General features: G+C 36.3%; 1 protein-coding gene across 1 annotated transcript in view; it reads right to left on the minus strand.

Annotated features, from left to right (window-relative positions):
• The window catches only part of LOC149775361 (transmembrane protein 132B-like), a 113,707-nt gene extending 102,534 nt beyond the window's left edge, over positions 1-11,173 (minus strand). Inside the window, exon 1 of the mRNA XM_089943856.1 lies at positions 10,957-11,173. Within this exon, the coding sequence (XP_089799982.1) occupies positions 10,957-11,014 (58 nt within the window). The 5' untranslated portion in view covers positions 11,015-11,173. The remainder of the gene's footprint in view (positions 1-10,956) is intronic.
• Positions 11,174-22,083: the final 10,910 nt, after the last annotated feature.

Below are 22,083 nucleotides of genomic sequence, written 5' to 3' on the forward strand. Positions count from 1 at the left end.
AGAGCCATGGTACTTGAAGCACTGCTTGATGCCCAGCATTTAGCTGTAAAGCTGAAGAAAATGCAGAAATGAAAAATGCAACAGAACAAAACGTCTATGGGTAATACTTAGCCTAAAACCAATTTCTAAGCAAGAGATAAAAACAGCATTACTTCACGAGAGGTACAAAAGAGCCTAAAATTTAATGAAAAAGATGAATAAATATATTTTATGCAAGGACTTGTTAAGAAAATATCAACTGCAACACAAAAATGAATACAACTGACTGTAGATATACCAAAAGACTAAAGACTGGATGAAAAATGTTGCAAACCCAACAGCAAATAAGAACTACATGAAATCCAAGAAGGAGGAGGACAATATTTTTATAAACACAAGCTGACTAAGGCATGAGACTTGAATCATGTTGTCTTTTATTCTAGATCTGTAATTACTAATTGGAAGAGGGAATAATCACCTTGGACTGGGGACTTGCACCAGGAATGGAGACATAAAATAAAAGCTTCCAATGTATTACTGCTACTAAACCGAGATTCATGAATGGTATTTTACTGGTCATCAAGTCTTGCTTAGCAAGCTTATATTAAAGCCCCAATTCTGCCATTTTTCCAATCTAACTAAAATCTGAAAGGAACAAACAGATTTGTCAAAAAAGTTGTGACATAAACCATTTGAAATAATCAAGATGTTAGATGTAAATGATGTTCAAAGATTCAGTTCAGATTAAGAGGTGCCACATTTTAATTCAGTCTATGAAGTTGCTCATAATTCTATTCTTTTTCAGGAGTGCTCCAAAAATAGATATACATTTGAATTCCGTTAGTGATTAATCTAATAATAACATTTGTACTTCACCGACAAATTGATTCAAGAGAAAATGAAGAGATGCAGGCCCACTTTTTAAAAACAGATCTGGGAATAAAGAGCATGCATTTGATACAAAATAAGACACATATAAATATTGGAAATTAGCTGGGGTGCTGGAATACTTGGATGGGCAAACATGAGCTGAAACGTGTAGATTTCCATATTAATTGGTAAGCAAACAACATGGACTTGTAAAAAAAACAACAATGTACGTTAGTTTATTCGCTTAAAAAAATAATTACTTGCGTATGTTAGGCCAAGTATTGCATCATATTAAATTCAAAATGAGAATAGCACATTACACAAGGATCACCTATAATATCAGATAAAGTGTGGTGTTGGCTTCTTATATTTACAACAGTGATATCAAATCTTGAGTTCCAGCTTTCTAATGAAATTGCTTGACCCACAAATGTCACTGATTAACACTGGATTAATTCATACACATGTGGAAAAAAAAATGGCTTGGTTTCTCTGCTGGAGGGAGAAATTACATGGCTCATCTGACGAAATGCTGATACCTGGTTTTATTGGAACCCAATGATGTTTAGGACCAATATCTTTCAAGATTCAGTATTATTCAGATGATTCTGCATATATGACATTTTACACATAATGGCATCATTGGCGCTTTAAATGAAACCAAGGGATTCATTTTCTTACATGTCTGTACTTTAAAACTTTATTTTCAAATGTCGAGACTGACAGCCTCTTCTGTTAGTTTTAAATATTTGGTATCTGTGGGAGCTTGAGTCTCCAAAGTAAAATGCAGGAGTCATTAACTTCCAATCCCTGATTTCAACTGAGACCACTCCACATGTGATCCTGACTATGGAAGCACATGTTCAAAAATAAATGACTGAAGACCAAATCTGAAAGCCATTTAGAAGTGTTTAGTGTTACTAGGAAAAACATGATGGAATTCTGCTTACAAGAAACTACTGGGAATGAAAATGGTGGCTGCATTAGGCAAAACACAATTCCTATTAATCACACACCATCTCCTATGGAGACGGGAGAGAAGGCAAGGTATATTTTATGACATAAAAGCGTCTGATTATCACATGACTTTCCCCTGCTGCGCGCCCCCCCCCCCCCCGGACTATCTATAAACAGGTTACATTAAGGATAAAATTAAGTATTAAAAACTTGAATCAATAGGCCTGGTTTTCATTCAAAAAGGTCAGTTTGTGAGGTCTTTTAAATGTGTGCATAAGAGCCAGTAAATAAGCCATTTAACCCTTAAACCAGATACAGCTCTGTTATAACATGCTTCCCTATAATGTGATTCTGGATATAATACAGTAATGCTATGGACCCCATAATCAAAATTATAAAATTTATAATAATAATAAAATTAAAAATCATTTGAAAGCTTTACATCACAACTACTGTACTTGATTACCAGAACGTATTTTTTTAGTCACAGTTTAACTCTCATTAGCCACAACTGTATTCAATTTAAGATACATGTACTGTATTCCAAAGAGGCTATTGCACACACACAGAAACTACCCACGTCTCAAATGATCCATAATTGTCCCTGGTCTGAATCACTGACTGATTCGGTTTAAGTACACAGGACCAATGAAGTTGCCTTTAGCACTGAAGCCAGCCCAGCAAATCAGAAAATTAATCTCTCTAACTACAGCTCACAGATTATACAGAAGACCAGCTTATTGTCAATCCTCATTTGCTGACACACGGACAGCAACAGATCATAGACAGGATTATCGGTGGCATCTCTTTTGTACCAGCTACATCTTGCTGTAATCTGTTGTAGTCCATCAAAGAATAGATAGATACTCATTTGCATGATGTAGCTATAAATAAGGTCCACTCAAGGAATTAAGTGTCATTTCTAGTGAAATCAGTTAAATTTAGAAGTTCAGTATTATCAGTATTTCAATCTGATTAAAATCAGCTATCCTATGTGAAGATCTAACAGTGACTGCTTCAGGGTCATGTTCTGGTGACTTTAAGCTTTTAACGTAAGGACTAATTTTATCAGGCAATCAGATGAAGTCTTATACCTGAGACTGAGCAATGTGGCTGAAGAGCATAAATGTGTGCCAAACACTTTCATTTGCTTTCAAATTTCTGAAAGCTTCCTTTTCATTGGCTAATTCAAAGGTCACCAGAACATGACCCCTAAGCAGTTACCGTCCAATCTTTGCGTAGAACAGTAGAGATACACTGTATAATTTTAATCAGCCTGATCTGAATTTGTGAGTGAATTAATACATTTAATCTAGCAATGGAGAGGTCCAGGAAAAGCAATCCTATGAATATGATTTTAAGGGATTCACGGAGGTAAAAACTGTCCTACTGGGTCATTTTAAATCATTTGACGATGTTCAGCACTAGATCAAAATTGATGAGGCCTGCCAAAAGAGAAAATTTAAATCTGCATGGCGGCCAGTATTAATGGTGGAGGGAGAACCCGGGAAGAACCACCGACACATGAGAAGCTACTGGAAAGCTTTCTCACATACCCACATTGGCCGAATCCTAGACTTGAAAACATGCAGACTGAGATGATATGGCAGTGATCCGTAATGGAGAGCACTTTTGACCACTCGGGGCCAAAATAAAACAGATAAATAAAATGCTTAATAGATAATAAAAAGAAAGAAACTAACCTTGCATTGTTATCATTTATTCCTTTTTTCAACATGAGCATTAAAGAATAAAACATATCCACAAAATTCATATATGTAGCATAGGCTTCCGTAATGTAGCGTGTATCAATTATGTCCAGTAACACACGCCACACTGTTCACTGATGTGAACATTGAGAAACAAGTTGTGTATGGTTGTGCTCAAATGTTTTAAACTTTTTCACTTAGGTCACATGTTCCAAGACTTAAGAAATGAAATAAATCTGTATTGTATTTGTGCTTGTTCCACACTGCACGGTGCAATAAAATAGATAAATAAAACGCTTAATTGATAATAAAAAGAAAGAACCTAAACCTGCATTATCATTTATTCCTTTTTTCAACATGAGCATTAAAGAATAAAATATATCCACGAAATCTGTATATGTAGCGCAGACTTCCAATAATGTAGCGTGTGTCAATTATGTCCAATAATACATGTCACATTGTTCATTGACGTGAACATTGAGAAACAAATTGTACGTGGTTGAGCTCAAAGGTTTAAACATGTTATCCGACTGAAAACTGGATCCATCAAAAAAGAAGAAAATAATCAAATGATATCCTGAAGACGCCTTTCACGCATGACACGGTGTTAGGTGCAAAACAATCAAGATTGAATTATATCCAGGTCTACTGTTTACAGTATCTCGCAAATAAAATTTATTATTTGAAAACAGATTCACTTGAGTGTAAGTGACAATCTTTTCACCAGCTAGGATTACTGTTTACCCGCAGACATCAATGTTCCTTTGTCTTAACTGAACTACAGATGCCAAGCAAAGAGAAGCCCTGGTGGTTAATAAACTGGCAGCAAGCAGTAAACTCCTTCTTTGAACCTATCCACAGGACATCAAAAGACAAAAGGTTATTTTTATTACAAAGCAAGCCGATCTTAGAGCTGAACTTTAGTTAATTTTTGTTTGTAAAGGATATCAATACAAAGATTATTTAATTGCAAAGCAAGCCAACATCGGAAGCCAACTATGGATTCTTTGAAGTGAACCGATATTTTTTTCTTCAAAATATACAAAGACAGCCAAGATATGGAAGCAAACTTTGGTTCCTTTTCACCGGTAGTCACGGGAATTTTGATAATAAATTTAAACAATGGAACAAATTTTAAATTAACACAATATAGTGCTTCGTGCTCGGATGTCGATGACCAAGCGTTGCCAAGAAAATTTGGAGAAAATAAAATCATGTGATGAATTCATGAAGGCCAGAATGAAAGCAAATGATTTCGCAAACAAGAGGGAAATAATCAACCAATATATTGAAGACAACTGCCATTCACGCACGACACGATGTTAGGTGCAAAATAACCAGGTCTACTGTATGACAGTATCTTGCAAATAAAAATCAGTACAGTATATTTGAAAAAACATTCACTTGAGTGTAAGTGACAATCTTTTCGCCAGTACGGGTTACAAAAGTATTATTACTATTTACCTGCAGGCATCAATGCTCCTTTGCATTAATTATAGCTACAGATGCCAAGCACACAGAAGCATATCTGCCAACCTTCCAGGCTCACAATTAGTGAAAATAAGGATAAAAAGTCGTGAATTTGGACAAGAATTCGTGAAAAATACCATGACAATAACTCCATCCACTCTGACCACTCCATCCACTCTGACCGTCAATACTACACTATATCAAGTTAGCAATATAAAACTAAAACACTAAATATATGCAGAAATATTTATTTATCAAGACATGATACTGTGGCAGACTTGAACTTCCTCAACTGCTTGATCGTAAATTTGTTTTCTAAACAGTTCATACTTCTTGCCAGCTGGTTGATCTTGGTGACTAAAATTACTGACAAATTTTCTGCAGCTCAGGAGGCCCTAAAGTCTTATTTTTCCTCACTAGAGAAAATACACTTTCACTTGCACTGTTGCTGTGAGGAATACACAGGAGCTGCAGCACTTTTGGTCCTTCCACATGAAAATTTGGAATCGATTTTCGAGTCCGGCAACATTTGTCAGAACAAATGTTTAGCATGGTCTCCAGCTGATAAAGGTAGCTTGTGTTCGACAAGAAAACTCACAAATAATGCTTCAGCATTGGTAGCCTGCATTTCTTCTGCCAATTGTTTAAAATATTCCGGAGCTGAAATCTGCGAATTCTTAATTTTCCCAACTTCTACGTCTTTTTCACAACCGACGTACTTGCTCACATCGTCTCTGTGATGGCACACTGAGTGCAAAAAGCATGATGAATATCAATGTTTAATGGCAAAATGCACTGCCAATTTTTGATATATTCCAAATTAAACTTCACTTTTTGAGAAATACATTTATTTTTTCTTGGTGGTGAAGACATTTTCAAAATCGTACATGCGATGCTGAACCGTAACTCAAATCAGTGTTGGTGATGCATGCGCAGAGCAAAATTCCGGTTAGGCCCCAGTTTCTCTCAAACGCATTTGTAAAACTATTCTTATACATATAGATTAAAATAGGCTAAAATGCTTGCTACCGGGCCAACTGTACTAATCGGCTGTAGATCTATTAATATCGCGACCAGCAGTACCGGACCGTTTCGGCAACTGCGAATATCACGACTAGCGCTTAACGGGAAATCGGTTATTTTATTAAAGATTTAAAATAATTGAGGATTGGAGAATTCGTGAATTTTTGGCTTGCGGAGTGAATTCGTGAATCGCTGAAAAAGTCGTGAAATTCACACCAAATTCGTGAGGGTTGGCAGCTATGCAGAAGCCATGGTGGTGAATAAACACAACTGGCAGCCAGCAATAAACTTCTTTGAACTTACCCACAGGACATTAAAGACAAATGTTATTTTTATTACAAAGCAATCTTACCTCGGAAGCCGACTTGGGATTCTAAAGCCATTTTTTTTAAAGGATATCAATACAAAGTTTATTTTATTGCAAAGCAAGCTGACATCAGAAGCCTACTATCATGCAGTACCAAAATATATCAATATCAATCAGTACCGAAATTTTTGGTACAGAACACTATCAACAGTTATGGACCCCAACTACCACACTGTTATGGGGGGAAAGCTGTTTCTAAAATGCTAATTACAACAAATCATCTAATAATAGTTTTTGTTCAAAATTTTAAAAATCGGTACACTGCAATCACTTACTTGACTAATGCTAGTAAATATGTGATTCCTTTAACTCATTAACCCCTGGAGGTTTTTGTCGTTTTCACCTGAAATGCGAGTAGGAAACACATTTTGGGAGCTATTTCTAAATACATCCTAATACATCGATTTCCATTAGCCTAACGCCTAGTTGTGTTAGAAACATCTTTTTCCATTGATTCTTTTGCTCGCGCATGAGCAGAACAGTTAAAGTTGGAGTTCTTTTTTCGTTTCTTTTTTGCTTACCGGACTTATCATTTTCAAAATGCCCACCTTACCCTACTTTTTTCAAAGGTTCACCTGTCCATGTGCAGTTCAGACCGGTCTGCCTTAGATCTGAGGCCAAAAAGTCTAAAATCTGGACACAAAATAGGATTCCAACCATGGGCGAATTTTGGGTGGAAAAAAAAAAAAAACGGGTCCAAAATATTTGGTTTTTCCCTCTGTATTCAGTAGTGCAACTAAAACATCCAGATTATTTGTATCATTGTAGAGCTACATCTGTCTACCTTTCTATAATACCATCCTCTTTAGTGTACCATAGATGACCTTGACACTAGAGAGTTCAGCAGTAGGCTACTACCTCCTGCCGCGTAAATGTGGCGCCAGGGTTTAGTGAGTTGATTAACAAAATGTTGTTCAATACAAAATAAAAGTTGCTTACATCTACATTTTTTTAAAGATCTGTCATGATTACTTTCTTTGTATTTCAAAATATCAGCTGGACAAAATCTCAAATTAATGTGAATATAGCTATGTTGCATGACTGAAAACATTTTAGCAAAATTATCCCCATTCCTTATTGAAACAGAAGGACTTGAAAATTCCACTCTTCTGCTATGTTTACAAGTGGTAGCTGAAGAACGGCAATTCACAATTTCAAGATGCTTATTCAAATAGGCTTCTGGTAAAACTGAAGTAGGGCTAGTAAAAGTCACCTACCCTACTGGACATGTAAGCAAGATGTTTTAAGCCCTGACCACAGGAATCTGATGTTTTATCATTAAAGTAAGACAAAATCTCTGACAACATGAAATCACCTTATTGGTACCATAAATGAACACAAAGAGTGCAAGTGTGACCCCAACCATCCGCTCTGTTCAACTTTTCTCACACATCTTTTATCGCTTCAGATTCACAAGAAGACTGAAATCTACACATATCCATTCAAAAGACACTGACATACCAACCCATAACTCTTGAACAACCATGGCATGAATCCAATGTAGCAAAATAACCTTTATTTTCACCATTATCACAAACCCTTTCTAGCAAAATGCATCAGACTGAAGTAGCCCATTTCTACCACGGGCTGAACAACATCATGAAAGTAATTTCACAAGATAAAATGTTTAACTTGCTTTTTATTTCAGATTGTTTCATTTGATAATTTGATATAAATTTCCAGAACAAAAATATGTAGCTAAAAGTTTGGATAGTAGAAGTGACGGTTGATGACATCATCACACATCAAATATTAAAGCCTAGATGGATGCTGAACCCCGTAGATTTAAAAATATGTTTGATCTACTGTCTAGAAGTTGCTACCTGGTAAGATCATCTGTTGTGTGTATTGCGGTTTTTCCATAACAGAATATAACAGTGAAGAAGATTTGATACTTGTATGAGAGATGTACTATTTATTATCATGATGATTATGATAGAGACAAAAAAACAATAGGAAAGGAAACAAACTGATAGTTTATACCACTGAATAACCATTGATGATGATGGTATGTGGGTGTGGGTGTGTGTGTGTGTGTCAGACAGAGAGAGACAGACAGATGAAGCAGGTCAAACAAAATACTAAAATTATCAGGACTAATGTGTCTACAATGAGAGGACATTCTGAATGATATCAGCAACTGTATGTATATATGTATGTATGCATGCAGGTATGTATGTGCAGAGTGAGAGCATTTTTTTTACAACTTTTGAAAATAGTAGTAATATAATACTGTAAATAAAATTTTCATGATGCATTCATTATTCTGAGCAAATTCAGCTAACCAAAAGGGATTACTGCTGACTTACACCACTTATGTGAGGTTGTTATTTTTTAATATTTGGGCATTTATGTTCAAGTGTAGGATCAGAGTCCATTCCCTATCTAAAAGTTTTAATTCGCCTACACCATTTGGTGTCAGCATGAGGTAGCCACTTACTAGCCAGCCCAGCAAATTTGAACTATCTTTCATTCAGATATACCTGCATGAAATTGATAGGAATATGATTTATTTTCTCAAAAATCGTGAGCATAGCACTCATGTCTTTAATCTGCTGACAAACGAGACAAAAGTACATCATTGCTGAAATCTGACCTGGATCCCAAGTCACATGACTATACAAATCTCACAACCAACATGTCAATGACATCAGCAGTCATATAGTCACGTGATATCAACCATAAACAAATTTTGAAAAGTTCTACATAGAATCTGGACATATTAATTCCGAGAACCAGAAACTTGTCAGTTTGGCAGCAGGGTGGAGAAAACCATTTTCAAGAAGTACCAAGCACTTGTTGGCAATGTTTTTGTTAGTGTCATGTGATTATCACACTGACGTGTGCTCTCTGCATTGTGGATCTGGTTTTCTTCAAATTGCTGCAACATTTACAGATTTTTGGTCATTTTCACAAGAAATATTTTAAGAAGTTTATGTTTTTTCATTTTTCTATGAAAATTATGTGACGATTTGTTTTCCTACAGCAACAGTAAAAAATGTTTATTGTTGATATCACATGACTGCATGACCTCTGATGTCATTGACATGTAGGTTGCGAGAGATGTGTAGTCACATGACTAGGAATGCAAATGACCAGATCCAGGTTAAATTTCAGCAATGATGTACTTTTGTCTTATCTGTTAGCGGATTAAAGACATGATGAATGCTGTGATCGCAATTTCTGAGAAAATAAATCATATTCCTATTATTTCATGCAGGTATATCTCAATGAAAGGTCGTTCAAGTTTGCTGGGCTGGCTAGTAAGTGGCTACGCCATGCCGACACCAAATGGTGTCAGTGAATTCCAACTTTTCAATAGGGAATGGACTCTGACCCCCCCATACCCCAACATAAATGTCCAAATATCAAAAATGGGGTGGCATGGGTCAGAGGAAACTCGGGACTAGTTAGCCCATGTAAGACATAGCACATGTTGATTTTGGTTAGGTGCTATGTCTTACTATCAAAATAATGGCCTTGTATAGCGTGTTCCGATGTCGTTGACATCGGAATGAGTAATCAAAGTTTCAGGAACATCTAACTCACTTGGCAGCCTATATCGACACTCTTCAACTAATTTATGTGCAATTAATATACTTACCGTGCTGTCTTTATCCTGGCGGAATGAAATATGATACTAGCAAATGGAAGCATTTTCATGTTCCATTGACGTACATTTTGAATTTCTTGCAATGCGACAGTAGTCGAGGTATGCCGAAGAAAGTTCAAGTAGGCACATGTTGGGGATAAGTTTCTTGAACAAAATGAATCATTGCTTACAGTTCAAATAGGCATAATATATTTTTATTTGTTTCGTTAAAGAATAATATTTCAACTTAACCCGATTTCGGCATTCAGGGCCTTCAGCGCTTTTCAGCCAACCAAAATGTAGGCCAATAAAACTTGTAAATAAATCCATTTCTTTTGTGAGAATTTGAATTTATTAAAGACATCAGAGTAAGTAAAACATTATGACTTTACTTTGTGGAAAATCGTCGTTATTTTAGTTGTAAGTTGTTTAAAATATTCCTGAAAATTTGACTTTCGTAACGATGTTAGTCAACATCAAAACACGCTACACAGCGCCGTTAGTTAGGCTGTAAGACCATGACGCTCACGACGTAAATATCAGCGTCAGGTCTTACATGTAGGACCAGGGACTGGTGAGCTTGATGGTTGGCGCAGTAGCATTTACAGAAACATTTTTATTTTCCTGCACTAAAATCTGGAAAATCTGTGTTAAAAACAAAATCCATCAGACGCAGGAAAACTATGTCAACAAAAGTTCAACACACCTAACATCTTGACAGTTTCTCGTCTCACTTTCATTCAACAAGTCAGCCAAATGCCGATACATACACATCTGCTAGGCTTACAGTACAAAAATGTTCAATGTGACCCAATGCATCAAAATTAAAAACCATGTTAAAATACAGGTATAATATACTATACTTTTCGTATCATAATGACCATACTCGTATGCATTTTGCTAACAATAAGGTTCTACCTCAATAAACAATTTAAAACATAATTACTTTGTAGGTCATAGTAGAAATACAGTATGCCTTTGGAACTCACCAATTATCGCGAACAGCCACCCAACAAGTGGTGGCAATTTTCGCCGTCTTCTACTCATCTTCGATGATATTCACTGTTACCAACAGATCCCACATTGGAGTTTGTTTCACTTTATTAAAATCCACTAGAAACTGGGCAAGTAATTATTCCATAAACATCAAAGTGACCTCCATATTCACTAAATATTTTGCTGTCTGCAACTTTCATGCGCCTTCATCCGAACTCCATTACATTCAATATTCTTCCGCAAGCAAGTTACATAGTTAATTGACAGATTTATTAAAATATTATATATCATTATATTGGAAATTATTCATAATATAAACTTGCTTAACTGAATATGAAACACTCAGCGAAATCATGTATATAGTTTAATCTATATTATGAACTATTTTGTTTCTATTTGGACTGACTGCAGTAACGCGGTTGCAGTCTGCCAAATGAGTGATGATTGAGCTAGGTTGTCGGAGGTAATTTATGAATGAAGCATTATGGCCTCTTTAAGCAATTTAAGTCACTACTCATGAACATATATATATATATATATATATATATATATATATATATATATATATATATATATATATATATATATATATATATATATATATGTGTGTGTGTGTGTGTGTGTGTGTGTGTGTGTGTGAAAGAATACAAATCATATAGCGACTAACAATCCTTTTAAGTGTACTGGATCCCGCAAGGGATCACGTGTGTTAGGGATTGATTAAGATAAATGCAATAACCTGACAACGAACAGTGCGAAACTAGTATCTAACTTGCCTGAGCACTTTCGACTCTTTAATGAGTCTTTTCAAAGGCAAATACAAAACACAGACGAGACAAACGAATAAAACAGATAAGCGAAACTTTACATGGCTGTTTCTACAGGAAAAAAATAATTTAACTTTATTATGTTTCAAGTAGTGTATTTCACCTTGTTGCTGATACTGGAAAATATTTGTATTGACCTAGAAATTAATGAGCCATAACGACATCTATTATTTTATGTAAATTTATGTACGCGCAAATTATATCCCGTATATTTCGTTGTTATAGTAGTCATAGGCTATTAAGCAAATTTAGAGAATTATTGAAAAGAAAACGTGTCGGCTGCAAAAGAAAATTTTATTTGTACATGGTTGGCCGTTTCTAGTCTTCTTGGTTTAAACCGCTTTTAAATATTTTACAGTACCAGCAACAAATTGAAATAAACTAGTTGAAACATAATAAAGTTAACGGTTTATTTCCTGTAAATACAGCCATTTAAAGTTTTGCAAATATAGCCGTTTTTCTGTTTTATTTGTTTGTTTTGTATATGGTGTTCTGTATTTACCTTTAAAAAAGACTCATTAAAGAGTCAAAATCGCTTAGGCCAGTTAGCTAATAGTTTCGCACTGTTCGTTGTCAGTTTATTGCATATATATATATATATATATATATATATATATATATATATATATATATATATATATATATTCAGGGCTGGATTATCCATTAGGGTAAAGTGGGGAACGTGCCCAGAGCCCCCGAGGCTCAAGGGCAAGGGGTCCCGTATATTATCGTCTGATATCACAGGCAGGACCCCCGAGGCTCAAAGGGCCCCATATATTATCGTCTGATTTCACAGGCAGTGTTGTTAATAGTACTGTAACCATATTAATGGACAAGGCAGGATAGCTGTGGGCCCCTATATTGGCTGTGCCCAGGGGTCCATAGAGGCCTTAATCCGACCCTGTTTATATAGTCCTATGCAACTTATAAATATACCATCATCTTGGGAAATGTATGAATTAAAACTGACATAAACTACAATGCACAGCCTAAGTGCTATGGATTATACCCAAAATAGAGACCAAATAAACTATAACTTTTTAAATATTTTTTTCTCTTTAAAAAAAAAAGAAAAAGGAAACAGTACTTATTTAATACTTTTACAAAAACGTTCTAGTGTATTATGTAATGAATTCGCATATTTCTATCTGGATCTAAGCGTTTATAACACTATGTGGCTAGTGTAACTTGGGTTATTTTAAATAAATAAATAAATAACAAACGATTTTACCTGATAAATGTTCTGAACTTATTTCTACATCAATAGATAAACTGACTTGAGAAATTCATACTTCTTGACGATAATACTTTTAAAAAGTTCTGACATTTTTCTCATTGCCATCAAGAAAAAAATGTGATACATTAAATTGAATTGTTAGTGGCAATTTTAACTGCTCTTTACGTCGAAGTTTATAGATCCATATTTCCTTATTAGGGAATAAGTCGTAATTAATATTGATGACAAGCTTAAAATCGTATCCCTGATATCTCACTCAATGACTAAATTTCTGTTAGGTGAAAAATGCAATCTCTGTTAAGTTTTCATGTTTGTTAAAAGAAATAATTTTGATGATATATGGTACTTTATCATGGCTTGATTTAAGTAGCACACACATCACCATTTTTAGAACTCCGTAAACCTTCATAAACGTTCTGTGTTTCTCAGCCCTGAAATAATACCCGATCCGTATTTTTCGACACGTTAAAAATTTATGATGGTTTTTCAAGTTCCAAAACAGTGTGGTATTTCTTTTCTCTTGGCCACGATCACCGTTTGTTACATTTTTATAAAACCGCCAAAATATCGTCCAACAAAAATAAAACCTAAAATGCCGCCACCCCGTCGAATTTTTCGCCATGAAAATCGTACATGTAATCATTAGATAAAAGAGCCTCTAATCCATATATTCCACCGACCAATATATTCGACGGATTTAATATCAGATTCATAACTGTAATATTTAGTTCAGAAGAATTTAAGTGTAAAAATTTGTGCCACGTAAATGATGGTATAATCAAACACAAATTTTTTTCTCTGTGCTACGTTTCACTGTCGAACTCATGTCCAACATACCTATCCGACCTCACCCATGTGTACTCACCAGCAAGATACTTGCGCTCCTCTTCTTACAATCGTATACTCATTATTCCCACTATGAAAACAAAGTCATATGGACAGCGTTCTTTTACATACCAGGGCCCAGCAACGTGGAATGAATTGCCCACTGAACTTAGACACAAAGACACCGTGATCACATTCAAGAGAGCTCTCAAAACTCACTTATTTCGACTGCAAGAACAAACTTAAAGACCTAATTATGTTTCCTACCTTAAATATCCTCAGCATGTTTTTTTAATGTTTTCTAATTTCATGGTGTTTGTTTTTGTAATCATATCCTTATATGTTTTTTTGTCTTATAGGTGTTGTCTAAAGTTGTAAAGCGCTTAGAGCTTCTAAAGATTAGTCGCTATACAAAGTCCTCATTATTATCATTATTATTATTATTATTATTATTTAGATTCAAGACATAAACAGGTACCGGAAAGCACCATATCCTTGTCACACAACTTAGTTTCACGCACTTGTCAACAAAGACAACGCACAAATAGCGCACAAATTAAACCTTCCTACACTAAAAAATGATTGTCTCAAATACCAATCTAGGCCGATAAACCAGCCCCTCACCCGTGATGATATTGACTGATCAAGTATCGTCCATCAGTATAAACGCAGATGGGGGGGGGGTTGATTTATCGGACTAATACCACTCATGAAATCAGTTTTATAACCATACTTTAAGATTTGACAGTGATGATTCAGTTAACAAATACTGAGCACAGTGTAACATGAAATGTTGGTAAAATCAATTTAACTCCTCGGATTTGGTGGTAACAGCTGGATGTTGATATCTTACTGGCATTTAACATGTACCATAGCTAGATATTGTTATGTACATCTATAGTTTTGTGACTCCTGGTACATGATTTTATCTAATTTTTGTATTTTTTTATTCATGGTTGTAAGTTGTACGGATCATGTATAGTTAGAATTTCCCTACGTGAACTGGATCTGTTTTATGAATATAACGAGCGTATAATTACATTGGGTCTATAAATAGATGCTTATGTTTGTGTTGACAGTTACTAATAATAATCATAATAATAACACTTAATGACTACATTGGGTTAGTTTCCTTACAGGCTGATGAGGGTTGGACGGTTCAAGAAGATTTCAGTAACTTCCCATTGGTTGGGCTAGGTCACATGAATAGACAAATTCGGAATAAATTTAGTAGTGAGGTCTCTAATGTGGGATATGCTGTGAGGTATAATTGTATTAGAAGAGTATATATAGAGGTGTATATAAGGAGAGAACGGTGAAATCAGATTCATTCCTAATTTGGAGTTATCCTCATTTCCTGTGTTCCTGTTGTAAATCTGCAGAGGTGTTTCATGTTGTACTTATATATTATTCGAGAGGAAAAACATTTGTTTTGACCGTAAAGTGGAAATAGAAAGTGCTCATTATTTTGACTATAATATTATTCAGGAACTGTTGTCAATTACTCAAAAGAGTTCTGGACAACGCCATCTTGACAACGTCAGGATTCTTGATGGAGCAGTACATGTCCGGTTTTTAAATTCATATGACACTATTCCTTGCTTTGGACTTTCATAGAACTTTGCCATGAATCTTTTGGATTCACTTCGTAATAGTGTATTCATTTATAACGTTTGATAATTAAATTGTTTTTTTAAGTTGAACGAAAACGTGTTGGTTTTCCTTCAATCTGTTGCTTAGTTTGTAGAGTCGTAACACACACACACACACACACGCACACACTCAGACAGATATATATATATATATATATATATATATATATATATATATATATATATATATATATATATATATATATATATATATATATATATATGTATGTATATGTATATATATGCATGTAGAGAGAGATTTGACGTCTACTTTCAAAAGCGAAAACTCTCTCTCTCTCTCTCTCTCTCTCTCTCTCTCTATATATATATATATATATATATATATATATATATATATATATATATATATATATATATATATATATATATATATATAATGTGTGTGTGTATGTGTGTGTGTGTACAGTCAGAGTCGAAATCCATATAATTTACCCATCTTTTACATACTCAGCCAGTTGAAGTAGCCAATCCAACGCAGACCAGTTTGAATCTGTTTGACAATAAGTTTTGACACAACGGTCTGCGAACATTTAGCAGTGTGTATAATATGGATTTAGACTCAAGGCTGGCGCAAGTAAATCTCCCGCGAGGGGTTTGGAATGATGTATTACAAATGCCCGGTCCTGTAAAGATCATTTGCAGAAACAGTTGGTTTTACACCCAAAATGACCGCGCGATACTAATTGACATTTGACCACTACACCAAGGGACCTGGAGCAGTAAATGGATGGGCAACATTTATGCATCATTAATTTTAGGGCTGACTGTGCTCACCTCTCAAATGATGGCACGCGGAATGTACTTTTGACCCATATGTCCTGGTGTCCATTCCTTTTAGCCCTTTCATAGAAAGATGTAGTAGAAGATGAACTTTCGGAAATGTATTCGACCTCACGAAAATCATTGATTTTTTAAAATTCTGTAAGCATCTAATACATAACTAATATTTTCTCTTTGAGTATGGGTTTAATATTAGGATCCTTACCAATAGAAGTAACATATTTATCTTGGTCTGAATGAAGGACATTGTGTTTATCACTTTCTATGTTATAATTTTAGTAACAGATTTTATCTTGTAAACATCTGGAATCTTCTAGAAATTTTCCATTTGGTAATAGTTTATTTGTTTTAGAAAATGCTAATCGTGAACAAGGTCCGGTAGAATAACATAAAATCTTGTTTACTGGAAAAATTATTTATTCCTGCGATACCATTTGGACAGAAATCATTTATATTGATGTATTCAGATACTGATTTGGGTTAAATTATTTCTTATTCTCTGGAAAACCAAGTGATCTAAATATTCATGGAAAACAAACAGCAAGAAAACCTTTGATTATATTAGTGTCATTCTATTAGTGTCATTCAACAATAGACTGCTGGCACATCAGTACAATTCAGGCCATTATTACATTAGTACAGTAGAGACAACAGGCCACTGCAGACACAGCAACGCCTTCAGCGTTGGAAATTATTTGGAATACCACTAAAGATTATTCGGAAAATAAACAACACCAACACGTATAAACACTGCAGACACAGCAACGCCTTCAGCGTTGGAAATTATTTGGAATACCACTAAAGATTATGCGGAAAATAAACAACACAAACACGTATATATATATATATATATATATATATATATATATATATATATATATATATATATATATATATTGTTACGAGTCTATGCCATTAAAATAAGTAACAGAAAAGTATGAAAAGCAACAAGTTTTGTAAACTCGTCGTATGCATTTTTCATTAAAAGGAAACGAATTTAATGAAAAATGTATACATCTCGTGGCATATCATTGATACAGTGTATATTATATATTCATGTTCCGAATGAATTTCAGATTCTCGAATGTACTGGTCTGTCAACGGTTCTGATGCATAAAAATGGCATTATCCAGAACTATTTAAATAATTCACAATAATCCCCGAATTATATTTTAGTGCAAGGAGCACTTCGTAATTCCAATGAAATAATTAAAAAAAAAATGTTTCCTCTCAAATATCTAAGCACAACGTTAAATACGTCTTCACACTGACGTTATAATAAGAACATAAGAATTAGACTGAGCAAAATCGCATTTTGTTATTACTAGCTATGTCATTCTTTGCAAATATCCCACATCGTACGAGAGCCCATCTGAACTAAACCATCCAATGAAAAATAACTTAAAAGAACCCACCTGTTCCTTCCACCCAACGAGAAATCACCCTAAACTTGTTAACAGTTTGCATGATTAAAAACATTACATCTATTTATAGATCCTATGCCATCTACAGACACTGTAATATCTAAAAATATAATACATACCCGCGTACAAAATTAGCTATGGAATATTCTCTTTATATCTCTCACTACAATTTACAGTCGTGAAAACAAATTACACATAATATAGATACAGCCATGTATATCAAGAGTTATATATATATATATATATATATATATATATATATATATATATATATATATATATATATATATATATATATACATACACAATTCACCCTAACAATATATAACGTCATCGCGCAAGCATCTAGATTTTCAGCCTCTCTAACATCTTCAATTTGGACAATTAAGACTTGCACTATACTAGCTTAAAAGCGAATCCATGGGGTTGCCGCCAGACACAAACGCGGAACACGAATCATTTTTGTCAACATCTGAGATTAACGATGACGGAGTATTGGTACAGCTCGCACGAAAGGTGTTGTTGTTGTTGTTGTGGGGTTTAACGCCATTTTTCAGCACATGATAGGCTATGTATGGCGGCCAGTATTAATGGTGGAGGAAAAACCCGGAAAAACCCCGGGAAGAACCACCGACCCACCAGAAGCTACTGGCAAGCTTTCTCACATACCCACATTGGCCGAATCCTAGACTCGAACCTACGCAGACAGAGGTGAAATGGCAGTGATATATAACGGAGAGCGCTTTAGACCACTCGGCCACTCGGGGACCCCGCACGAAAGGTGTAATGTACCAACAAAAAAATACACACTACTGGTGCGAGAGTATCTGAGCCTCCTTGTGGTGGACATGTACTGGTTCAGATTTGGGTGGAATGCGGATGAAAAGCAGATGGACATCGAGTACTGGGTTACTTTAAGAGCATTATAAGCCAACCCGCGAGCAACAATGGTTAATTGCAATTTCTTTGTTGGAACACCAGTACTACCCTCATTGGGTCACTCGCTCGATTGCCAATAAAATGATAAAGTGGTATTCAGTGAAACGTCTGGGCGATAATCTTTTCTTCGGGGTGAGTATAGCTACGATGTCGTAGCCTCAACTTGATTTGTTGTGGTTGAGGCTACGAACTAATCCCATATCATATAATTGAGCAAAAACAATCATCACTAAAGTCAGAAAAACAAACATTGTAGAAATCTACTACATAAGTATAATCATGTTGTGAAAGAAGTTTGGCTTATTTTGAATTTATTAAGCCCTTACACGATAAAATAAATTGGCATGGTTACACTAACCTCACCTGTCCGCCATGACAGATAACGCGAGACTCTCGCTATAACCCCTTTTCTACGTAAGGCTTTGCCAGACCATATTTTGATATTCTACGCTACGTTATTATCAATCAAGTGGCGAATAATCGCTTCTTAATGGAATTTCAAAGTTGCCGATAAACCGTATTTACTTTTAATGCGCAGAATCTCTGACTCAAACGGCGCCAAATTTTTACTACGATCTGTTTACGTTTCCAATTAAGGAGTCAATGTCCTTATATGGCACACAAACAAACGAGGCTGAGAACGGAAGTAATCATTATTTGAACTAATATGGGGCAGTGGCAGATGCTTTATCTGCTCGGGAAATGGACGCACCCTCCCATCCACGAGTCTCCTGCTGCCTTGCAGGTCGGCTTTGGTTATCCAAAGGCTAAGGGAGTAAACCCTATAAAAAAATCCGGAGTGGAGACCCTAAGGCAGCTGGACGATGTACTACATCCCCTTCTGGAAACTCCTTGGTCTGGAGAGGGATGGACTCCGCCAGACGACTTTTGCCCAAGGCACACTGATAATGCTGAACAAATCTGAACTTACCATACCGGATCGATCGTCGCCCGGGTCAACAAGTACCGCGCCTGCCGTTGTCCACCAGGACGGAGGTGACAAGTTCGCTACTGGTATTCTGAATAAAATCAGAGCCAGAGACAGCATTGCCATCGCCACCTGGAACATTAGAACTTTGGCGCAAATTGGAAGACTCCAAGAGTTGACACATGAACTGGAAAACTACACATGGCACATTCTGGGACTCTGTGAAGTTAGATGGAAAGCCCTAGGAGAACACCAAACTGAAGATGGGCATATATTATACTATAGTGGAGAGTGTGACAAGTCCATAAATGGAGTAGGCTTCCTTGTAAACAAAGCCATCAAGGGATCTCTGCTTGAATGCTGCCCCATATCTATTAGAATCATCTCCATTCGTCTGAAAGCATCTCCCTTTAACATCACAATTATCCAAGTCTTTGCTCCAACTACCGATCATGATGCTGAAGAAATAGAGGAGTTTTACAACAAACTACAGGGTATTCTAAACATGGTCAGTAAAAAAGACATCCTCGCCATCCAAGGAGACTGGAATGCCAAAGTTGGCAAAGATGCTCTAAAAGACTGGGAAGATCATTGTGGACCTTCTTGCAATGAGCTTACCAATGAAAGAGAGAGACGGCTGCTCGAGTTCGCAAGCTACAACAATTTGGTACTAGCCAACACCCTGGGACAACGTAAAGCTTCACGATGCTGGACATGGCACGCTCCAAATGGAACCAATCACAACCAGATCGACTACATAATGGTTCAAAACCGTTACCGATCTGGCATCAATAGAGCAAAAACAAGGACGTTCCCAGGTGCTGATGTTGGGAGTGATCACGACCTCGTGATTATGAACTTCTGAGTGAGGCTGAAGAAAATCAACAAGCCAAAGAACATCAGGCTCAAATTCAACCTTGAACAACTGAAGGACCCTAACATCTCCAAGTCATTCCAAGCCACAATTGGAGGAAAATTTGCTCCACTCCTTGTGATGGATGGTGATGTCAAAGGGATGACAGACACCTTCAACACAGTCATGACAGCAGCTGCCAAAGACATCATTGGCCTCCATCGCCCGAAGAAAAAACCCTGGGTTACAGAAGAGATTCTGAAGTTGTGTGATGCCCGAAGAGAACTCAAAAACACCAGACACACAACAGGGGCAATGGAGTACAGAGAAATAAACAAGACTATCAGAAAAATCTTGAAGAAAGTAAAAGAAGATTGGATTGGACAAAAAATGCACAGAAATAGAGAGCAGTCTGATAAAGAATAACAGCAAAAAGGCATTCCAAATTGTGAAAGACCTCACCAGACAGAAACAACCAAGAGTCAGTACCATTCAAGACAAAAATGGAAAATGCCTCACAGAAGCGAGTGCCATTGCAGAAAGATGGACTGAGTATTTCAAAGAACTCTACAACCATCAGTCCACAGGAGACCCAGAGGTGCTTGAAGTTCCAAACTCCTCAAATGATGATGACTTCCCCATTCTCAAAGAAGAGGTGGAGTCAGCAATAAGAGCACTGAAGAATGGGAAGGCAGTTGGAGTAGACAACATCCGAGCTGAACTTATCAATAATGGGGGAGGGGATCAGTGAAAGAGCTGCTAACAAAAATCTGCAACAAGATCTGGCAGACAGGTAAATGGCCAACACAATGGACCCAGTCACTGATTAAAACACTCCCCAAAAAGGCAATCTCCAGCTGTGCCAAAATTACAGAACTATCAGTTTGATCAGCCATGCTAGTAAGGTAATGCTGAAGATCATTTTGAACAGACTGAAACCACAAGCAGAAGAAATAATCGCTGAAGAACAGGCTGGGTTCCGGAGTGGAAGAAGCACAACAGAACAAATATTCAATCTCAGGGTTCTGTGTGAAAAGTACTCGCGACACCAACAAGACATCTATCATGTGTTCATATATTTCAAAAAGGCCCTTGACAGAGTGTGGCATGAGGCATTGTGGGCCACAATGAAGAAGTATAACATGGGTCAAAAGTTAACCAATACCATCAAGCAGCTGTACACCAAGGCTACCAGTGCAGTAATCGCCCAAGGTTCTGTGGGGGACTGGTTCCAGACAACAGTGGGAGTGCGTCAAGGCTGTCTCCTGTCACCCACGCTTTTCAACATCTACTTAGAGTGCGTCATGAGCGAAGCCCTGGAAAACCACTGTGGGACAGTCAGCATTGGAGGGCGTAACATCACCAACCTCCGCTTTGCAGACGACATTGATGGGCTGGCAGGCAGTGAAGACGAGCTTGCCACCTCAGCGAAGAACCTGCATGAAACATCTTCCAGATCTGACATGGAGATAAGCGCTGAGAAGGCAAAGCTGATGACAAATAGTGGCAAACAAATCTCAGCCAAGATTAAAGTCAGAGGACATGAGCTGGAAACAGTGAGCCAGTTCAAATATCTTGGTTCCATAATCACCGAAGAGGGATCAAGAGCAGAAATTTTGTCAAGAGCAGCACAA

Source organism: Sinohyriopsis cumingii, chromosome 19, assembly GCF_028554795.1.
Source record: "Sinohyriopsis cumingii isolate HCF-2022 chromosome 19, ASM2855479v2, whole genome shotgun sequence".
Lineage (NCBI taxonomy): Eukaryota > Metazoa > Mollusca > Bivalvia > Unionida > Unionidae > Sinohyriopsis > Sinohyriopsis cumingii.